Source organism: Lethenteron reissneri, chromosome 27, assembly GCF_015708825.2.
Source record: "Lethenteron reissneri isolate LAM-NWPU_2019-01 chromosome 27, ASM1570882v1, whole genome shotgun sequence".
Classification (NCBI taxonomy): Eukaryota; Metazoa; Chordata; class Hyperoartia; order Petromyzontiformes; family Petromyzontidae; genus Lethenteron; species Lethenteron reissneri.
The window spans coordinates 2,877,725-2,897,606 of NC_083805.1; the positions used below are offsets into that span (position 1 = coordinate 2,877,725).

General features: G+C 54.7%; 1 protein-coding gene across 9 annotated transcripts in view; it reads right to left on the minus strand.

The window, feature by feature from the left end:
* The window catches only part of MYO18A (myosin XVIIIA), a 133,352-nt gene that overhangs the window by 40,565 nt on the left and 72,905 nt on the right, over nt 1-19,882 (minus strand). For all 9 annotated transcript variants that reach the window (XM_061561100.1, XM_061561097.1, XM_061561101.1 and 6 more), the window contains 9 exons: nt 19,753-19,865; nt 18,191-18,367; nt 13,850-14,135; nt 11,853-12,022; nt 10,602-10,702; nt 9,543-9,606; nt 7,909-8,053; nt 1,991-2,194; nt 41-131 (listed from right to left, as the gene is read on the minus strand). In XM_061561100.1, coding sequence (XP_061417084.1) covers nt 41-131; nt 1,991-2,194; nt 7,909-8,053; nt 9,543-9,606; nt 10,602-10,702; nt 11,853-12,022; nt 13,850-14,135; nt 18,191-18,367; nt 19,753-19,865 — 1,351 coding nt within the window. The remainder of the gene's footprint in view (nt 1-40; nt 132-1,990; nt 2,195-7,908; nt 8,054-9,542; nt 9,607-10,601; nt 10,703-11,852; nt 12,023-13,849; nt 14,136-18,190; nt 18,368-19,752; nt 19,866-19,882) is intronic.

The following is a 19,882-nucleotide window of genomic DNA, read 5'->3' on the forward strand; positions in this document are numbered from 1 at the left end:
GGATGGGGGGGGCGACGCTGGGATTGAGCCTCCTCTTCACCTGTTGATGAGCGACACGACGAGGTTGAACACCTCTCCGTACAGCCCCATGGCCATGCCTTGCAGGCACTCCAGAGCCGTCAGCTTTGGCCCTGCGTTGACACACAGACACACACAGACACACACAGACACACACAGACACACACAGACACACACACAGATAAAGATCCCCCCACCGCGTGGACTTAACAGGCTGTTGGCGGCAGGCCGCTGTTAGCGGGTACCCCCGCACACACAGACACATACACACAGACACATACACACAGACACAAAGATCCCCTTCCCACCGTATAGCCTTAACAGACTGTTGGGGTTGGTGATGTTAGCGAGCGCCTTTGGGTAGCCAACACCACGCCGGGCCGCCTTTGTCTCACGAGTGGCGATGTTTCGCACCAGGTACACGTTTTAGGCCGAGTCGACCTAGTGGAGGCTCACGACCAGGACCGGTTCAGATATTCGGCCATTTGACGTTGGCCGTGAGTGGGGAATTGAATTTGGGTGTTGCCGGGTTCGTAGCGCAGCGCTGCCCACGTTGGACAATTAGTGCGCGCAGTTGCCGGCGTTAATTACATCCGGGCAACACTAAAAAAATTTAATGTTTCCTAATTGCGTGCCATTTGCGTCAGAGGCACCACGCTGTCCTGAGATGAAAAAAATTATTTGTTCACGTGGAGGTCTTCTCGCGCAGGGAAGCCTCGCGCCTCGTGTTAGAGAGCGGCCGTTTGGAAAGGCGACATGACAGAACTGCGCCTGCGGCTCCCTCGATTGTCTCTTGTCCACATTCGGCGGTGGGCGCCGCACCCTTCTCTCGCGCCCTTCTGGAGCAGCGCTCATCACGCGGCAAATCGAGCCAAACGTGTCAGCGGAACTCCTCAGCTGGAATCGAGGGACGGAGCAACATTTAACACGAGACCATAAAAGTAAAATAAAATAAAAATCACGACGTTTCGGAGGCAACACAAGCTTCCGTCTTCAGGTGGAACCGTCACAGCCCGACAGCTGTATCAAGTGACTTTACCGAAAAAAACCTAAGAATATGAATCCTTGCAGTCACGAAAGCTTCAAATCTAGAATTAACACGAGACCGTTTTTGCAGCGCCGCCAATCGGCGAATGGGCTGATGCCGTCAACTCGCTGCCATTTGAGAATCCGGATGTAAACCACAGGCGGTGGAAACCTCGACTGGGCATTGTGAACCTGCTGAGGCCACCCGGTCACTTCCAGGTCCAGACACGAATGTAAATGGCGACTTAATAGCCACGCTGGTGACGCTCAGCTCGGCGTTCTCGTGCCATCTCTGGCCAGGAAATAAATAAATGGATAAAAAAGCCAACGCCGAGGTGGAGTTCACACACTGATGGCCCGGACAACCAACACCCCCGACGTGCGCCGGTAGGCACATTTTTGCGGCCTTGTCAAATCGGATCGTTACGGCGGCGTTCCACCGCACGGGGCCCTGCGGTGCCGTCCATCCGTCCGTCCATCCGTCAGCACCAATCGTCAAAAAGCCGCCCCGCCGAGATTTCAACCCCCCCACAGCGGCACCAGGTGCCGCTGGCGGTGTTAAAAACTCAGCCGCTCAATCAAATCCGTCGGGCGCTTCCCCCGAGAGGAAATTTTCAAAGCGGCACAGATGGTGGTGGTGGTGGTGGTAACGGTGATGATGATGTTGGTTGTGTTGGTGTTTTGGTCGTGGTTGCGGCGGCGGTGATGGTAGTGGTGATGAAGGTAGCGATTGGGGCAGCGGTGGCGATTAAGGTGAACGTGCCGGTGTAGCAGCAATGGTGGCAGCGGCCGTCTGGAGGCGACAGTGCCAGCACGAGACAGCAGCAGTGGCGGTGGTCGTGTCGCCGTGTGGCGATGGCGGCGATGGCGATGGCCGAGGGGGCGGAACACGTTGGCCCCCCGCGCTCCCTGCGCTCCTCCCTCCTCCTCCGTCGTGCGTCCGTACCTGGAGTGCTATCGAGCGAGGTCTCATCCAGGCAGCCGTGGGCCCCCACGGACGAAGGCCGCCCCCCGCCGCCTCCGCACGGCCCCAGCCCGATGTTCCGCAGGTGGTGCTTGAAGGTGGCGGTGGACAGCTCGTCCAGCGTGCAGCCCAGCAAGTAGGCCACCTTCTGGGCCGACTCGTGGCGGGCAAACTGCTTGCGCCCCACTGCGGCGACACGCCACGGCATCGCGCGCGGGATTAGCGTACAGGACGGGTCAGGTCAAACTCTTGACATTGCCCGCTACTTGCCCACTCGCACGCCAAGTGCCGAGTCGGCTGGTACCCGCATAGAGACAGCTGCCGCTGGGGGTGACGTCCTTTAAAATGATTGACATGTGTGTGTAAATCGCCTTTTTTCGCGTGTCAAGCGCTCCAAGATGCCCCGGCATAAAGGACGCTCGATCATTGTTACTGTGAATAACTTTGGCGAATGATTGACTTCGGTAAGGCCACCATCCAGCAGTGGATTGATCATGGCTGATGAAATGTTCCGTTCCCAGCTATTGCCCTTGGCCTCGTGCCCCGTTTATACCGCGATGGCCATTTTTAATAATACGAATTTTTTTTTCGTATCGCGTCATTCATGCTAAAAGCATTCCATAACGCTGTACATGAATTATATATAAGGGCCAAATCCCAGATATAGACACGACCAAGCAAGTGAAAATGAATAAACAAAAATAACAAATATGTCGGATGACCCTCCACCACCTGACAACACAACAAAAAAAATTGTCACGTGCACAATACTCGCAGCCAAATTGATCAAATTCGACACGCGCCCTTTTTGCATGAAACCGCGGCGAGCATCTTCAGGACAAAATCCAGGAACGGAGTCAAAATAAAATCCAGAACGGAGCTATTTTGATTTCTCTTCCTGGATTTGATTCTGATGCCTCGGAGTGGTTCCGATATCACTTGTCACCGATGGTAGCCGTGACCGGGAATCGTCGAACTACGAACCGTGACATCAGAACCGGTCATCCCCCTCCGCATCCCCCCCCCCCACCCAGTGCCGGATTAAGCTAGTGCAGGACCTGTAGCGGATGTTATAAAGGGGCACTAAATAAAGAAAAAACACATAAATATTAAAACACAATTTTTTTTTACTCGCATAGTAAAATAATTGTATTTTTCATTTACTATACAGCCAGATAATACGACAAATCGTTAACCTTAAACACCCAGTCGTTCATAAAAGTTGAAGGCGGTATAGTGCTATAGTAATAAAGCAAGTGCAGAATCACTGAACCGGAATTGATAGCTTGAAAGCATTTAGCATGGGGCCCTTGAAAGTGCGGGGCTCATAGCATATGTAGCTACTTTGCTACGAGGATCATCCGGCACTGCCCCCACCTCCACCACCTTTGCTCACCCGTACTAACCAGCATAGGTGAAGTATGGTAAAACAAAAACAAAATCCCACAACCAACGCAAACGTGGGCTGCTCTCGCCTTTTGTAAGCGTCTGTAAATGTATTACTTCTTCTCGTTCCACCCTATTCTTTAGCTTCAAGCACTTCACGCCAAGTGCCGAGGCTTGTTTACAAGCGACAACAACCAAAACAACCAATAAACAAACGACGGAACAAGAGACACACACACGGGCATGCTCTCCGTAGCGGTCGGGAAACGGCGCAAAATTCTCTTCGGTACGGATGCTGACAGAGGGGCCAGGCGAAATGTTTTAAACATGCTCTGGCTCAAGCCAAAGCGCAGATGGTGGATTTTGAAGATTTCTCTTCTTTTTTTTCCTTCTTTGTTATTGTTTTTTTTGGAAACCAAGCAACCCAAAAAACAAATCTACATTTTTACCAGAGGGAGCGACGGCGCTATGAATTATTCAAAGTCTTGTACAACACGGGGGGAAGGCGTGCACGTTAAACACAAACGCAGCCTGAAATGAAGAAAGGGTGTATACCCTGTAGATCGTAGCAGCAGACGCTGCCGCTACGTTCCTGCGAATCCGCGACGCCTCTTTGTCCCCGTCAGCTCCACCTTTAGCTTTACCTTGAGCCTCCCCTTCGTGTGCGGCAAGATAAACGCGCGCCGTTGATGCGTACGTCCTTCAAGTACTCCTTTCCTATTTATTATTTTTCATGTTGGGGAGGAGGGGTGGAGGCTGGCGGGGTTGAGGGGTTCTTTTCTTAACAGCGCAAACGGCCTAGGTGGAGTAAATTATGGCGCGATAACGCGGATATCAGGCCTCGAATAGAACCGTCGCGGAGGAGATGAAGGGTCATCCGTCTCGCGCCACTTAGATTCCCCCAAGCCCCCCCGACGCACTCGATGGTTACAGGAAATTAGCTCCTATTTCTTCAAAACGGAATTATGAATTATGGTGCGTGCGCACGTGCACGCGCGCCCATTCCCGTGCGCGGTGCCGGCCACCTCGCGAGCCGTGTCGCCCTTCGGAGTGCGAGCGCGCTAACAGCGCTTGCACCCAGCAGTCTGCTAAGGCTACACGGGGGACCTTTGACTTTGTGCGTGCGTGCGTGCGTATGCATTAGGGAGTAAACCCAACTAAAGGCGTTTGCCCGGAGATATCGGGGGGGGGGGGGGGGGGGCTTTTCACCCCCGTCCGTGGACCGTCGCCTAAAGTGGTGTTTCCATGGCGACGCGAGCACCGATTAGTTGTGACGTCAAATCATCTGCCTCGTGCCCTTTCTCCCGTCCGCCTGCCCGCCTCCTTCCGCCCATCCACCTCGGTTGCCCAAACTCCCCCCCCCCCCCACCACTCTCTTCCCATACTCCCCCCGTACCACTTCATCGACCGGAGAGACCCCCCCCCGTTACAGCGGAGGGGGTGGGGGTGGGGGCTGGAGGAACGAGCCACTGGTCGGAGCAAAGTGCCCGTCAGAACGCCCACCTCTCGTTTGTGACAAGTCCCGTTATGCTGTGGGGGTTTGAAGGAGGCTGAGCCCCCCCGAACCCCCACCGCCCCCCCCTCCCTCCCCTAGGCACCACCTAATCCTGCTCAAGACTCAGCCAGCGCCTCCTAAATTCTTATAATAAAGTAAAGAAAAAAATTGGCGCAATGTTTAACACCCGTGCCACTCTTTGTTAATACACACTTTGGAGTGGGAGCCAGAGCACGATAGACAAAGGCAGATCGCATCTTCACTCATTCTGTTTAATGCACGCACGGGGTTTTAATGGTCATAATGTGTGCAATTTATTTGCCCAGATGAATGAGAATAAAATTTTGTATTGAGCGTGCAACGGTTAATCTGATTGTTTCTTTCTGCGATGTCACGACGCCTGGTTAAGAAGCTGGGGCCAGGTGACACGGCTATCATTCCAACCTCCCGGCCGCTGACCACAAGACACTTTCACGCAGTTCTGAGCGAAAATTTGCGCGATCTAATGAGCTGAATTTCGGCTTTGAGAACCGTTCTTAAAGTCACCCGATCGGGTGAGCTGAAGCAACAGTAATTGGCGCGTTGTCAAACGCTGCTTACACGCGGAGACTTCGTTTTTGTTCGGCTGCGTCGGGCGGTGGAGGGCTTTACAACAAAAATTTGGCCGCATCATTGCAGGGCCTTAATACAAAAAAATATATGGATCGTTGAACATTGTACCGTGTCGCGGCTCCCCCAGGTTGTTATGCCTTCCACCACCCCGCCGCCCCCCCCCCCCCACCGCCTTTTAAACAAGGTCACACGACCTTATTTAATCGTCGGACGCGATCTGCCCGAACTCGCGACTCATTAGAGCGAGCGGCGCTCTCTGCTGTAGCGGCGCCCCCCCTCGTTACCTCGGCCCCGTGTGCCGGACTGCCCGGCTCGTTATGGGCACGCCTGCTCGTTAGCCGTCGCCCGGCCCGTCACATCCCGCAAGGCGCGATCGCGTTTAGACTGAGGAGGAGGAGGAGGAACAGCAAGCCCCCCCCCTCTCTCTATCTCTTGAAGCCCTCTGGTCGTGGCCAGTAGACCTCGACATTGGCATTGAGCTGCTGAACCCACACTGCCGATGCCATCGTGTGCGCAGACAGAATAGAATTTAGACGCCATATGAATACAAATTTCATCGCCACCCAAATCCCAACTGCCCCCCCCCCCCAATTATGTTTCCACATCCCGAGTGGGGGCATGGAAATATTTTCTGCAGCTCAGGTACGGAGAGCTCCAGCTGATTGTAGCTCCCCATCCCCGATTGCATCTAAGAATAATGACAAATATTTTTTGTTACCAATCACGTTCCAACTGTGTTGAGCGACGACGTTCATTGGGAACTCTCGCAGAATATCCTCGGAAGACGGAGTCACGGAACGTGCTCGTCCTAAAATAATAATTATTCATTTTAATAAATAATCTGACATTTCTTCGTCTCTACACACAAAGTAACATCGCGTTCCTCACACGCACCCTTCGGCCGCACGGCCTTCTGGGAGCGTGCCACCTCGGCGACGTTGATTCGATGCAGGGAAAACTCCGGGGCAGGGTTTCGACGCGCGGCGTCCTCATCGGCAGCGTCGGCCTCGCTTGCGCCAGGCGCCGGCCAACTGCCGGCGCTCACAGGCAAAGGGGCCCTTGCAAGCGTATCAAAGCTGCAATTTCAAGGCTACGTTTTAATTCTCGCCAATGCTTCACGGTCAGCCGTTGTTGTAATCACTGCCCGTTCGAATAACCTTGCCCCGCGCCGTCTCGACACTTCGTCGATGTGCACCGCACCGCGTTGCTTTTTATGATCCGAGTCTGCCTCGAAAGAGAGACATTTATTCTCTCGTTGGGCTCTCGCCTGTTTTTTTTTTTTAATCAAATAAAGGCTTTTGTTTCTATTGATATGCTTGTGAAGCCGCATCATTGTTGTTGTTTTTGTTAATCTACACTGGGGGCAAAGATAACCTTTTTATACGTCCTGCGGGGAGTGTTCAATGCCTGTCAATCAAAGCAAAAAAAACATTTAATTCTCAGTGCTAGAACAAGCCAAATTAAGTGAAAAATCTAATGAAACGTGATGGGTTTTTTGTGCAGTCATCGGTGACCAGGCTAAGTGGCTGGGACAATCGACTCGGCCGCGCTTGAGCGACCCGGTCTAATCACAGGCGGCCTCCTCCATCCAGGATCTCAGCGGTACCGGCTCCGTGTCCCTGACCCCATAACCCCAGCCTCCCCCTCTTCTTACAACTCTCACTCCCAGCTAATCATGCATGTTCACGTTGAACTTCTTTCGCACCGTACATAGCCAACCGTGCTAATCGGAGGTGCGGCAGAAAGGCAACAACTAACTACGCACAAAAAAGCAGTTCCAAAAACAAACAGTAGTTCCCATTATTTGGGACCCACTCGCTACACAGCGCCTCGCTCAAGTCGAGTGGACCAGGAACCACCGTTCGGGGTGGGAGATCCAGGCACTAGGAATCTACACCCATTTCCTGCACGATGTGCCCAAAGCTGCAGCCGATGCTGCTGGAGGAGAAGGGCGGCCCAGCGATTGTCCTCCCGTGCCACTGCTCTGGCGGAAAGGCCTCCGCCGGAGCAAACTCTCGCGAGGGCAACTTTAGTCTCCTCTTTCATGCTGCCCGGCACTTATCGGACGCGGTGGGAGTACGCGCGAATTTACCCCACCACCACACGCGACCTGCCGACCGACCGGCTAACCGCGGCGCACTCGTCGACACAGCTCGGTGGGTGGGCAGAGGCCGGCGGAAGATCGAATCGGGATCCGGCGACCTCTGGATTGCGAGTCTGGCGCTGCGAACCGTTGCACCGCGGTTGCAACCGTCACAAAAATCCACGGGGGCTTTTAACCCGAGGGCGAGGACTGCTCCGACAGTTGTTGTTTTTTTGTGTCGTGACCAAACGATTCGAGCAACCGCGGCACGTGCAGCCAACCGCTCGCGACAGCGACCGGCTCGTCGCCCGGGGGCCCTTTTACCTTTGGTGGCGCCGGCGGCGCCCAGGTGGTAGATCGCGGCGAGCACCAGCCAGAGCCCTCGCTGCTCCTTCTCGTCGAACCCCAGGGTCTTCATGGCGGAGAGGAGCCCGGAGAACTCCGAGGCCGCTGCCTGCCGCTCCTCGGGCTGGTGCGGGCGACACGAACGCGGGAGGCGGGCGCCGTTATAGCGAGCGCACCGTCGAGGGCCGATGCCGCGAGCGTGCGAGGTGGGCGGGGGGGGGGGGGCCGAGACGCCAACGACGATCGGCGCCCGGCCGGCCACCCTCAGCCTCACAGTACTTCACCGCACGGCATGCGGTGCTCGTTTCGGGCTGAGTAGACCCAGTGGAAGCCCAAGCCACGTTAAAAGTGCGATGCGTTTTACTGTTTTGAATTAATGCCAGGGTGCATGGCCTGCGTGGCTGGGTGGGGTGGTGAGGGATAGCCACCCTCGAACCGAGTCACCGCCGGCTCTGGCCTTCACCAGCTCTCACACACGGCCTACACAGCGAAGCCTCTCAAGGCCGGACTCAGCGTGAGGGCGCAAGGTGGCGGAGCCACGCTGTGGGCCGGCACGGACGCTGGAGCCGCGGCCCTTTGATTCGTCGATCTGCCACGTGCCCAGCCAGTGGCAAAACCCGGCGCTCTCCATATTTCGGACGTTGCTTAAATAAAAAGAAATCGACAAAAATCATTAAAAATTGTATTTCAGGCCTCGTCAGTGGATGGCGCGCGGGCGCGTTAATGACGGCAACGTGAGAAGACGTCATTCGAAGTGGCCAACGATCGTCTTCAAGCGTCCCAGACGAAGCTCGGCCCGCCGGTCAGGAAAAGCCTTTGAGCAAATACCTGCGCTCGGGCGCCCACATTAAATTGGTTCCAGAGAGAGAGCAGGCCGAGACAAAAACAACAAAAACCGCACACCAACATATTTTATTTACAAAATAAAAATCTAAATACAGCTGCGTGCTGAGCCCGCGTTTGAACTCGCGATTGTTGAGCAAACTGCGTCGTCATCATGAGACCTCCTTTGCCAGTACCAAAATATGATTTTAGGTTTTTCCCCTTTTATCTGGCAGCAAAACAGGTTTTCAGTTGTTAAAACACCAAACTGAAACCTTTCACAAGAAATCATGTCTGCATTAACCACAATATTTGTGGTCAGAATGCAAACAAAAAACATACTCTGATAATATATGCATTGCCTTTGAAACTGAGGACGCCAAAAGGCGTATCTGCTGGTCTAACACCGTTTGAGACGAGGCTCAAAAGAAAGCTGTCTCTGGTTTGGACCAATCATTTTCAAGGACAACGCATATATTATCAGAGTATGTTTTTTTGTTCGCATTCTGACCACAAGCATTGTGGTTAATGCAGACATGATTCCTTGTAAAAGGTTTCAGTGTGGTGTTTTGACATCTTAACACAGCTGTTTTGTTGCCAGATAAAAGGGGAAAAACCTATTATCAAACTGCGTCGTCTTTTTGATCGGCGATCCCCTTAACGAGGGTAGCCGAATGTGCGCGTCGCCCCCCCCCCCCCGACCCCGGTTTGATGGATGACAATAAGTTAATTAGGCTCCGGTGATTACGAAGCAACTTTCTTTTCAAAGCCCGTGAGAAGCAGCAGCTTGCCTTCGTTAGCGGCGCGATTCCGAACACGTTCACATCTGCAAAGGTGCCCATGTAGAGCTCCGTTCTGGAAACACAAATGGGGGGGGGGGGGGGGCATTGTGGAGAGAGACAGAAACGCGCGGTGGGATTATGTCCAGGGTTATAAAAAAAATTGGATCATGATAATAACCGACGCTTTACCCTTTCCGCCAGTGATACAGGAGGTGTGAAGATCTTGATTTGAAGCTTTCGTGACCGCAGGAATCCATACTCTTTGGTTCTTTCGGTAAAGTCATGTAGGTTAAACATTTTATTTTAGTGTAGGTATTAAAATGTTCAAACACCAAATAGACACACAGACAGCTATCGCAAGGCATCGAGTCTGCATTAACCGCACACCGTGCCCGCGGTAAAACATGCAAACGAGCACGCTTTGGAAATGTACTCCCATTGTCCTTGAGAAACCGACTGGCCTACACCAGAGCTCAAGCCTCCTTCACGGCTTTGTCTCGCCGGTGCTAAAGGGCAAAGAACGGCAAAGGGCGAACAACGCACGGGCGATGCAAACGCCGAAGCATGAACGGCTCGGGTTAAGAAGTTGTAAAAATCTCGCGACAGCGACGAGATGTTATCAACCTCCGCGTGGTATACAGACAGAAGGTCGTGGGGTTGATCCCGACCCTGATGTCTGTGTATTCGGAGTTTGCATGTTCTGCCTGTGGTTGCGTGGATTTTTAATTGGGTCCTCCGGTTTTCCCCCTCCACGTTTAGAATCAACATGCTGCTAAACATTTTCACAGGATGAGCCACTACGTTGAGCTATCATTTGTGGCCAGGCTGCTTCTGAAAAATAATTATGTATCTCAGCGGGCCTTAGTTCAGAAAATAGTTCAGTCCAGGCTTCGTTGCTTTGTCGCGAGTGTACCGAGGTCACCAACAAAAACATTTGTGCGCGAGTCAAAACGCGACAACGAAAGTCAAACAACGAGATGAAGCAGAAGAGAAACCGGGAGCGGACGACGTCGCAGACGCGACCGCCGCGTATCCATCGTGGCCGAAGCGTGGTGCGCGGTGACAAACCTCAGGGCGACATCGGCTCCTGCCATGAGCTGCTGGAACACCTTGAACGGACGCTCTCCCTCGGCCCTGTGCACCACGCACAGTCTGTCCAGCATCATGGTCTGGGGGGGCACCAAACACAAAGATCCCCCGCGTAGCCTTAACATACTGTTGGGGCAAGTGCTGTTAGCGAGCAGCGCCTATGAAGGCCGAGCCGGCGCACGAGGGGGTGGGTGGCGAGCACCACGCCCGACCGCATCAGGTACTCATTTTAAGCCGAGTCGACCGAGGGGATGCCCAGGATCGGTTCAGATAATCGTCACCGGTGTTGGTCGTGAGCGGGAATCGAACCCGGGTCGCCAGGTTCGTAGTGCAGCGCTAACCACTACACTACCACTCCCCACACACGCACACAAAGGTCCCCCCTGTAGCCTCTACACAAACTGTTGGCGGCAAGTATTGTTCACGAGTAGCACCAGTTAAGGCCTGGCATGGCCACATGAGGAAGTGGTGGGACCAACGCCACGCCCGGCCGCCTTTGTCTCCCCAGTGATAATTTTTAGACACCGCGCCAAGCAGGTGAGGCCCAGGACCGGCTCAGATATTCATCATCGATGTTGGCTGTGAGCGGGAATCGAACTCGGGTCGGTGTGTTCGTAGCACAGCGCACCAACCACTGTGCCGCTGTACACACATGTGCACACATACAAAAGACAAAGATCCCCCGTATAGCCTTAACAGACTATTTAACAGACTGTTGGGGCAAGTGCTGTTAGCGAGCACTTATGAAGGCCGGCACGGTACACGTGGGGGTGGGTCACCAACACCACGCCCGGACGCCCAGGTACTCATTTGAGGCTGAGTCGACCTAGGGGAGGCCCAGGACCGGTTCAGATAATCGTCACTGGTGTTGGCCGTGAGCACGCACATACACGAACGTGCACACACACAAACCCTGATCGAGATCCGCTGTATATTCAGTACCCCTGCACTATATTTACGTTCGAATCAACGGAACAATTCTTTGCGTGTCCCAAAACAAACCCGTTCACCTATGAAGAAACACTTTAAAAATGCCATTCGCTCAGCAAGACAAAATAAAACAAAAAAGCAGGTAAAAATATTAAAATCTAAAAACTCACTCGATCGTGCAATGGCAAACTCAGCAAATAGTGTGCCGTTAGGCGGAGAGAGGAGAGGGAGGGAGAGAGAGAGAAGGTGAAAATACAAAGAGCTCCGGTTCGTCGTTCACGGGGTCATACTTCCCCTGACCTGCACGGAGGCGGCGGCGAGACGGCCTGATTGGTTGAAGTCGAGCGAGAGGAGCTGGGCGAAGCGCGACGATCCGCCGCCGCCGTCACCGCCGCCACCCGTCATCGCCGCGGTGGCGGTGGAGGTGTGACCGAACGACTCAAGCACCGTGAAGGCGGCCCGCAGCCTCCCTGCTCCGGCGCCGGAAAATTGAGAACACAAAGCGGACATGATTTACGGCGGTGGCGGTGCGCGAGAGAGCGGCGAGCGCTCAGAGCGGGCGGGCGGGCGGGCAAACGAGGCCACGAGCCGTGAACGTGAGAGCCGTTGGGGCACCCCCCCGTCCCAACCGCCGCAAAAATGAAAATTTGAACAAAAAATCTTTTCACTTTCACAAAGCAAACGAGCGAAACGGAGGATTGAAACAAAACGCGCGCTCGCGCGGCTGCGCGCGCGCACATGCGGTGCCGTGAGCGCGCAGAGATACGGACCAGAGGAGCCCGTGGCTTTGAATGTAAATCTGTGATGTGTGTTTTGTTGCTTTGAAGACGTGTAAAAAAACAACAACTTTAAACATAACCAAAATTAAATGCTGCCTGTGTTGCAGAGAAGCCCTGGTGTGTGTTGCTTATCACCACCCACCCACTCACCCCCTTCCACCACGAGTAAGCAACAATTGTCAACGCGTAATGTATCGAGAAATGCGGCCAACAGCAAAGATGAGAAAGATACAACAATAAAGAGACATTAAAGTATCCCACTACTCAAATGAGCGGCGTTGGGTAATGCTCATCTCTGCTGGCATTCCTGACTCAGCGGTGGAAGTCTCTCCCATAGGACGAAGAGAGCCGCGTTATTGATGGGGAACAAAGTGAAGCTGCGCGGTGGATTGTTTTTTTATTTGACCCGGTGGCTCAAGAGGTCAGAACAACCCTGAGCTTGCATCGCCGAGACTTCTGGGTTTGAAGTGGGGGCCTTCAGCCGTCTGTGTTCTAAATTCGGATCGAAAGAGCAGCGCAATGATGGCCTCACCGGCGAGCGCAATAAAATCAAATCCCACGACGTTAAATTCGATCTGTCGTTTTACGCGGTGGTGCCTACGCTGCTGCACGTGGCCTGCAATCCCGCACTGTGGAGGGAGCAGCAGCAGCAGCGGCGGCGAGGTTTGGTGGATCGCCGCACAGATTGGTGCACAACTCCCTTCCCGTGGCCGTCCAGGAGGAGCCGTAACCGTGGCTCGCCAGCAGAGGGCGGCTCAGCAACAATGTGGAGCTGTTCTGCCAGTGTGGGATAGAGCGTTGCCCCCTCGCATGCGTGCGTTTACTTCCAGGGTGCTGCGGTTTTTCCTCCCGCATGTATATGCTCAGTCTGATAACGCCTTAATATACAGAAGACCGCAGAGATTGGGGGGGGGGGGGGGAGGGGATTTAGAACGAGTCCCGAGTCAACACGTTCTCGAACGCAGGGCGATTGCACTGCTTATTGCGCGTGTTCCGAATGGACTCCGTCTCATGACACCAACAGCACTGTATCGGAATAAAACAGGCGGGAGGGGAAGACCCAAAAAAATGTTCAGGATTCACGTACCATGCGTGTTCACGTCACATCTAAACGGGACCGCGTCTCAACGCGCCAGGCATGTTCGCTCGGCACAAAGGAGGCAGTCGGTCACAGGCAGAGGAGAATGGGCAGCTCCAGAGGAGTGTGGGCCACTGGCGGCCCCTGGTGGCCCCTGATGTGCAGTTCCCCCGACAATACACAGATTGAAAACAACCCCCATCATCATCATCGTGCTGCTGTCAAACCACCAATGGTTTCACATGTGTGGTGGCCCTCACACTGCTGATGTCTTATCGGCGCGAAAGTGCCCACCCCCCCCCACTTTTGAAAATGAGTGAAGAACGCTGCTCTAGAGAGAGCCTGGACTTGAATAGGGGCAGGAAGCCAACAGCACGGATGGCTGGGGGGAGTAAGGGGCGGGGTGGGTTAGGGGCATTCCAGACCGCGGGCTCGCTCACCGCTGATGTTCTTGCAGGGCTCGACGACGTTCCTGCCGCCGCTGGGGCGGGCGCTAGCGAGCGATCCCGGCAGGCCCCCGCCGGGCGCGCCGTGCGCCGCGAACGTGGCCAGGTACTCGGCCGCGTGCCGTGCCGCCGTGGTTTTGCCGGCGCCGGCGGCGCCCAGGAAGAGCAGCGTCTGGTCCTGGCGGCTGCCGAGCATGCGGCGGAAGGCGGCGCGCGCCGCCGCGTACACGTGGGGCGGCGGCGGCGCCTCCCCCTGGCAGCACCGCACGGCCCCCATCGCCTGGGAGGACAACAGCGGCGACGATGATGATTACGACGACGACGATGAGGATGATGATGATGTCCCGTGTTTGCTTTTGAGTTAGGCCCACGCGAATGTAGTTTGTAGTCGCTGAACCCTCCACCACGCGACGAGATTTGTCACGTTCATCCGGGCACCATTTGTCCACGTGGTGCCGATGTGTTCATCACATACAGCTCCTCCTCTCCCCCAATCCTTTTCACGATCGAATTGAACATCGACGAACGAAGTTTTGCTCCAACCGCTCCGAGCCACCGTTGGGCGGCCTGGCTCGCAAGTCGAGCCAGGCCGCCGTTCCCGTCAGCCGCCTCCGTGCTCCGAGCGCCCGCCGTGACATCGCCGCCCGCCAGCGCGTGCGCGGGTCATTTCCATCGAATTTGTAATTATGGGCCCTGCTACCATTTATGGGTTCGTTATTTGCAACGTTTGCCGCCGTTGTTTTTATTTTATTTCTGGTGGACGATTCCACTCGGCTTACCCCGACACAACCACCCAGGATGCCGGGGAATGGCTGACAACGTTGAACACGTGAAAACTGCCCCGCACACTGGCCACGAGCGTCACCTCCGATTGAGGACGGCTGGCTACGTACGGTGCGAAAGAAGTTCGACGTGCACATGCACGTCGCAGCAGCGCGAAACGTTGCCCATCGTCGAGTCTCCGGCGAATCGCCGATCGGATCTGTCCAGACGGCGCCTTCGCAAGTGGTTCTAAGCTGCCGTCGATGTTGCTGCTGCTGCCGCTGCTGCGTTAGTGTGGGATTTTCCTCTCGTGGGAATGTACAGGGTGCTTCAAAAAATATTAAAACTTAAATAGGACTATCGTTCTTAACGGAAAAAGAACGGATACAACTACACTATAACATGATAACAAATGTAATGTTAATAGCTTCAAAAAGTCAAAGAGTCTCCCACTTGTTCGCCATCGTTGTCAACGCGCGCCTGGAATCTTCTCCAGGTGGTCTCCAGAGCCCGGAGGGAAGCACATTTTTCCTGGTGTTGTTGCAAATTCTCGGAAGTGTTCACATCTTTTTTAAGCATCCTGTATATCCATCAGTGTTGCTATGTGTATAGATCAATGTCTCGGTGGAATACGGTGACGCCGGATGTCCCAATCATTGCCGAGCTTTGTCAAATTGCTCGCTGTTATATCTCACGCCTTTTGATGAAACAACGGTGTATTAGTTTTGTATCCTCCTTTTACCCCCCCCCCCCACCGCGCCCCCCCCTCCGCCCCCCAAGGGGATCACCTCTTAAATGAACCAAACTTAAACCCTCGCAATTTAATAGGGGACCAAGAGCAGATGGCGGGAGACTTTCAGGGCAGATTTTGGAGGGTGCCGCTCCGCGCCGACTGCCCACGCAGCAGCAGCTGCGCGGTCTGGCAGCGGGGCTTGGCGAGCGTTGGCGACGACGTGGTGCCGCCGCGGTAGGGACGGCCTTGGCCACGATGGACCCTCGGGGGGGAGGGAGCGTGCCCAGAGAGAGAGAGAGACGCGCACTGTGCAGACGCGGGGTGGATCGATGCGTCACGCGAAAGGGGAGGCTTTCATCCAGCAGTAGATTCATCATGGCTGATGATGATGATGATGATTTTAAGACAAGCTTCTAAACACCTGATGGAGTGGTGGTGCAGCGGTTAGCGCACCGCCCTATGAAGCCAGCAACCTAAGTTAAAACGCTCATCTCCCAGAGCAGATCGTGGCTGATGATGATGATGATTTTAAGACAAGCTTCTAAATACCTGATGGAGCGGTGGCGCAGCGGTTAGCGCACCGCCCTATGAAGCCAGCAACCTAAGTTAAAACGCTCATCTCCCAGAGCAGATCTGAGCCCAGTGTGGGGAATTCCATATTCCTGGGGCAGGGACCAGTCTATCCGCAAGACGAATAACTCGTGGACTTTCCTCACAGTGATACCCGTTTTCGTCAAAGCCTGAGTAATGATGATAGAGGGCAGACTCGGGATATGAACTCCTTGCCTCCAGCGAGATTACAAACAACTGGAACGAGGCACCTCAAGACACCGGAAGAACAGAGCACTTCCACATAAATGTGGTTCATCACCACCAGCATCATCGTCGTCATCGCCATCATTGTCGTCATCGTTATTCAACAACCGACAAAGCATTCAACTAGATTTGAAGCTTTCGTGACTGCAAGGATTCCTACTCTTTGGTAGGTAAAGTGATTTTTCCATGGCGTGTTCCACCTGAAGACGGAGGCTTGTGTTGCTTCCGTGATTTAATTGAGTTGTTTTCATTTATTTAATTTAATTTTTTACCTACGTGACTTCACCGAACAAACCAAAGAGGATAAAGCATTAAACTCCCCACGACCCAGGGGAAAGCAGCCACCGCTGCTGTCACCAGGACAGGTGGTAACCCTGTACCCCGGCCGTGAGCCACGCGCCCCGCCTCCGTCGCAGGGGGAGAAACCGCGGAGCGATCCCCCCCATTGCCGGGGGATGCAGCCCCATGTCACCGCAATTACTTGCACCGTATTGAACTAAACGCGGTCGCAATCTCAGTTTATTTAACCAACATCTATTGCAATTAGGGGCCCCGTGACATCGATGAACTGCTAATGCGGCTCCTTTAATAACGCAACCTTCGATTCCCTCCCTCGCTTGGCAGGTGCGTAAGGAGGTTCATTAACCCTAATGAGTGCGAGAAAGGTCACGGTCAGCAGATTTACGGCACTTTGAGTTTCCTACCAAAGAAACAAATAATACCTCTCCCCCCCCCCCCCCCCGGTGCCTCCACTTGCCCCGCTCCCCCCATCCCCTCATTCTCTGGCACTGCCTCCAGCACCCCGCCCCCCCCACCCCACAATATTTATCTTTACCCTGACAGTGGCGGCTACAGAGTGAAGTGGAGCGCCCTTTGGTGGTAAATTAATTATTTTTTATTTTGTTATTTCCCCTGGTCACAATTGGAATTTCAATCACAAAACCCGTCTCTCTCTCTCTCTATTTTTCTTTCTTCTTCTTCTTCTGCTTCTAAAGTGCAATTAAGACAATTACCTCTCTTTGTAATTAAAGCCCAGGCCACCCAGGGCGCCGTGTGTAATTTCTACTTGGTAATTGGCCGCGGCTGCCGCCTGACAAAAAAAAAACGAGCGAAGGGAGGGAGGCCGGCGACGGGAGAGCAAAATTTCACTCCGGCCCTTAAAATTGTAAATACATGCGACTCCTCTACTTACGAACGAGTGAGGTTCCAGAGGTCTGTTCGTGAGTCCCAACTTTACTCCCGTCGATTCCAAACATGTTGCACGGCATGCACACTGAACGCGGGGAATGGATTTAAAAGTTGTAGAATTTCCTGTAGACGTAGATGCCACTGGTTTTTCATGTTTTGCAGATACAGATGCCACCATTTATTGCGCGGCGGTTCAACTTACGACTTTGGGGTCCAAACAGGCAGCTGGACATATGGACAGGTTTGTTCGTATCTCTGGAAGTTCGTAAGTCGAATGTTCGTAAGTAGAGGAGTCCATGTATACAATCGGCGACTTGCGCGGGAACACTCGAAGGAGCCAGCGCCGTCCCCGAAAGGTAAAAGGGGGAACTCGCCCAGATATTTATGATCAGGTGGGGGGGCGGGGGGGCGGAGGGGCGGAGGGGGGTTGAGACAATTGTCATAGTGCCCCTACTCGATCCACCAACTCCGGCGCTGTAACCAACCGGATTCGATGAAGCGCCACGATTCGCCGTCGCCCATCTCTCTCTGGTCTCGTGCCGTCGCGGCTCGTGAGTTCACGCGATCGTTGAGGCGCTCGTTCTCTTTTGGGGAAACGTTCTTTCAGCACGGGCGACTGTGGACTGATATCCATCTGTTTTCCATCTGTACAGCGATAAAGTGTTGCCTCCCCCCCTCCTTCCCCGCCGCTCCCTACCCCCCCCCCCCCACTCAACGTGTATGAACAACTCACCAATTGTCTGCCTCTTAAGCCGTAGATGGACATGGTGTGGGTGTCCGGCTGGAAGCGTCCCACCATCCCGACGCCCCCTAACCCCCCCCAATCCCCCCCGTACCTCGTCGGTGTGCAGCGGCGCCCCGCGGGCCGGAGCGAGCGCCAGCAGGTGCGCGCCGGCGTACGTGTAGGGCTTGGCGTGCGCGAGCCGCGAGCGCAGCGTGTGCAGCAGCGACGACTCGTTGAGGAAGAGCAGCGACGCCAGCTGCTCCGCCTGCTCCAACTCCGCCGGGTTGGCCTGCGGGGTGCGGATGGTGTGGTGGGCGGGGGGGGGAGAGGGAAGGGGGGAGGAAGGGTGGGGGGAGAGGCCTGTATCCAGCAGTTGATAGACCATGACCTATAATAAATATAACGCTCGGGCCCTAAAATCATTACAACCCTGCCCCGGGTGATACTGGGCTCTGGAATCCCACGATCCTGAGCGGGCCCCGGCGCTATTTGGCAGACGGTGTCAATTAGTAAATTTGGCCGGAAAATAACGTAAAGTGATTTTACCATCGCGCTGCGCTAGCTTGAGGAAGGGTCACAGCGAGGGGGGGGGGCAAAGGTCACAGACTGGAGACCAATCAGCTCGCAGGGGCGTTTAACAGAACCCAAAAAACCTCGCGTGACTCTTGCTCAGCGTTCAGGAATGGCTCCGTTAATTCTATGTCCCTTGTGCGGCTGGCCGAGAAGTTGCGGTTAACAAACAAGGGAGAAAGGTGGGGAGAAAGGTGGGGGGAAAAGTGGGGGGGAAGGAGGGGGGGTGCAGTGGGGGGAGACGGAGGGGGGCTACAAGTGGAGAGCGGAGGGGGTCGAGCGGTTGGTGAGTGTGTGAGCGGAGAGTCGTTCTCTTCTCCTCCCCTCCCCTGCTGCCACCTGCTCAGGTGATGATGGCCAAGGAGCTGCACAGGGAGGGTGGGCCGGTGGGGGGTGGGGGGCAGTGGACGGTGGGCGGGGGGAGAGGGCCCAGTGGCCGTGGCGCTAGAAATAAACCTGAGATTACCGCGCTTAAAATAAATTGGGAGTGGCGCGCGGGATCGGAGGTGGCGGGGGAGAGTTTTCCGTCGCCGTGGCGGGGGAAATGGAACGGATCGCTCGTTCTCCTCTTTTTTCATGAGATTTTGGCACAACAAAAAATTTCGACCGATGAAGGAACGGCAGCCCAAGGACGGAACGCGCCCGAGGGCACCATGCCGGGCGCGGCATCGCGGTGCGGGCGTCGCAAGAAAGCTGCCAACTTTAAAGTCCTTTTTAAAATTTTTACTCTGGTTTGCGTTGCTCCGAGCTCGTATTGACAGCCTCTCGGATCGACAGGCCCGGGGTGCAGCTACAAGACAAGAATCGTCACGTGTTGTGGGCTGCGTACTCCTCCGAACCGTGAGCCGTGAGCTGGGGCCAAATCTCAATCGTGACTGCAGAACGGACGAAGGTCATCCGGCGACAAACTGATTGGTAAACAAGGCGGCAAATGAATTATAAGCCGGCGAACGCGCACACTGTGATATGCCACGGTGGCATCGCAGGGAAGAGGAGGCGGTAAGAGAGGAGGAGGATGAGTAGAAGAGGGGTGGAGGTAGAAAAAGAAGAATGCGGAAAGAGGAGGAAGAAGAAGTAGGGAAGAGGCGAAGGGAGGGGCCTTACTTTCTCCACCTCTTCCTCATCCACATCCACGATGGTCCCCCGCTCCTCCATCTTGAGTTTGAGTCTCCGCGCCGGCATTTCCGGAGTCCCAACGTCGGGCTTCAGCTCCGTCGCTGCAGACGCATGCGAA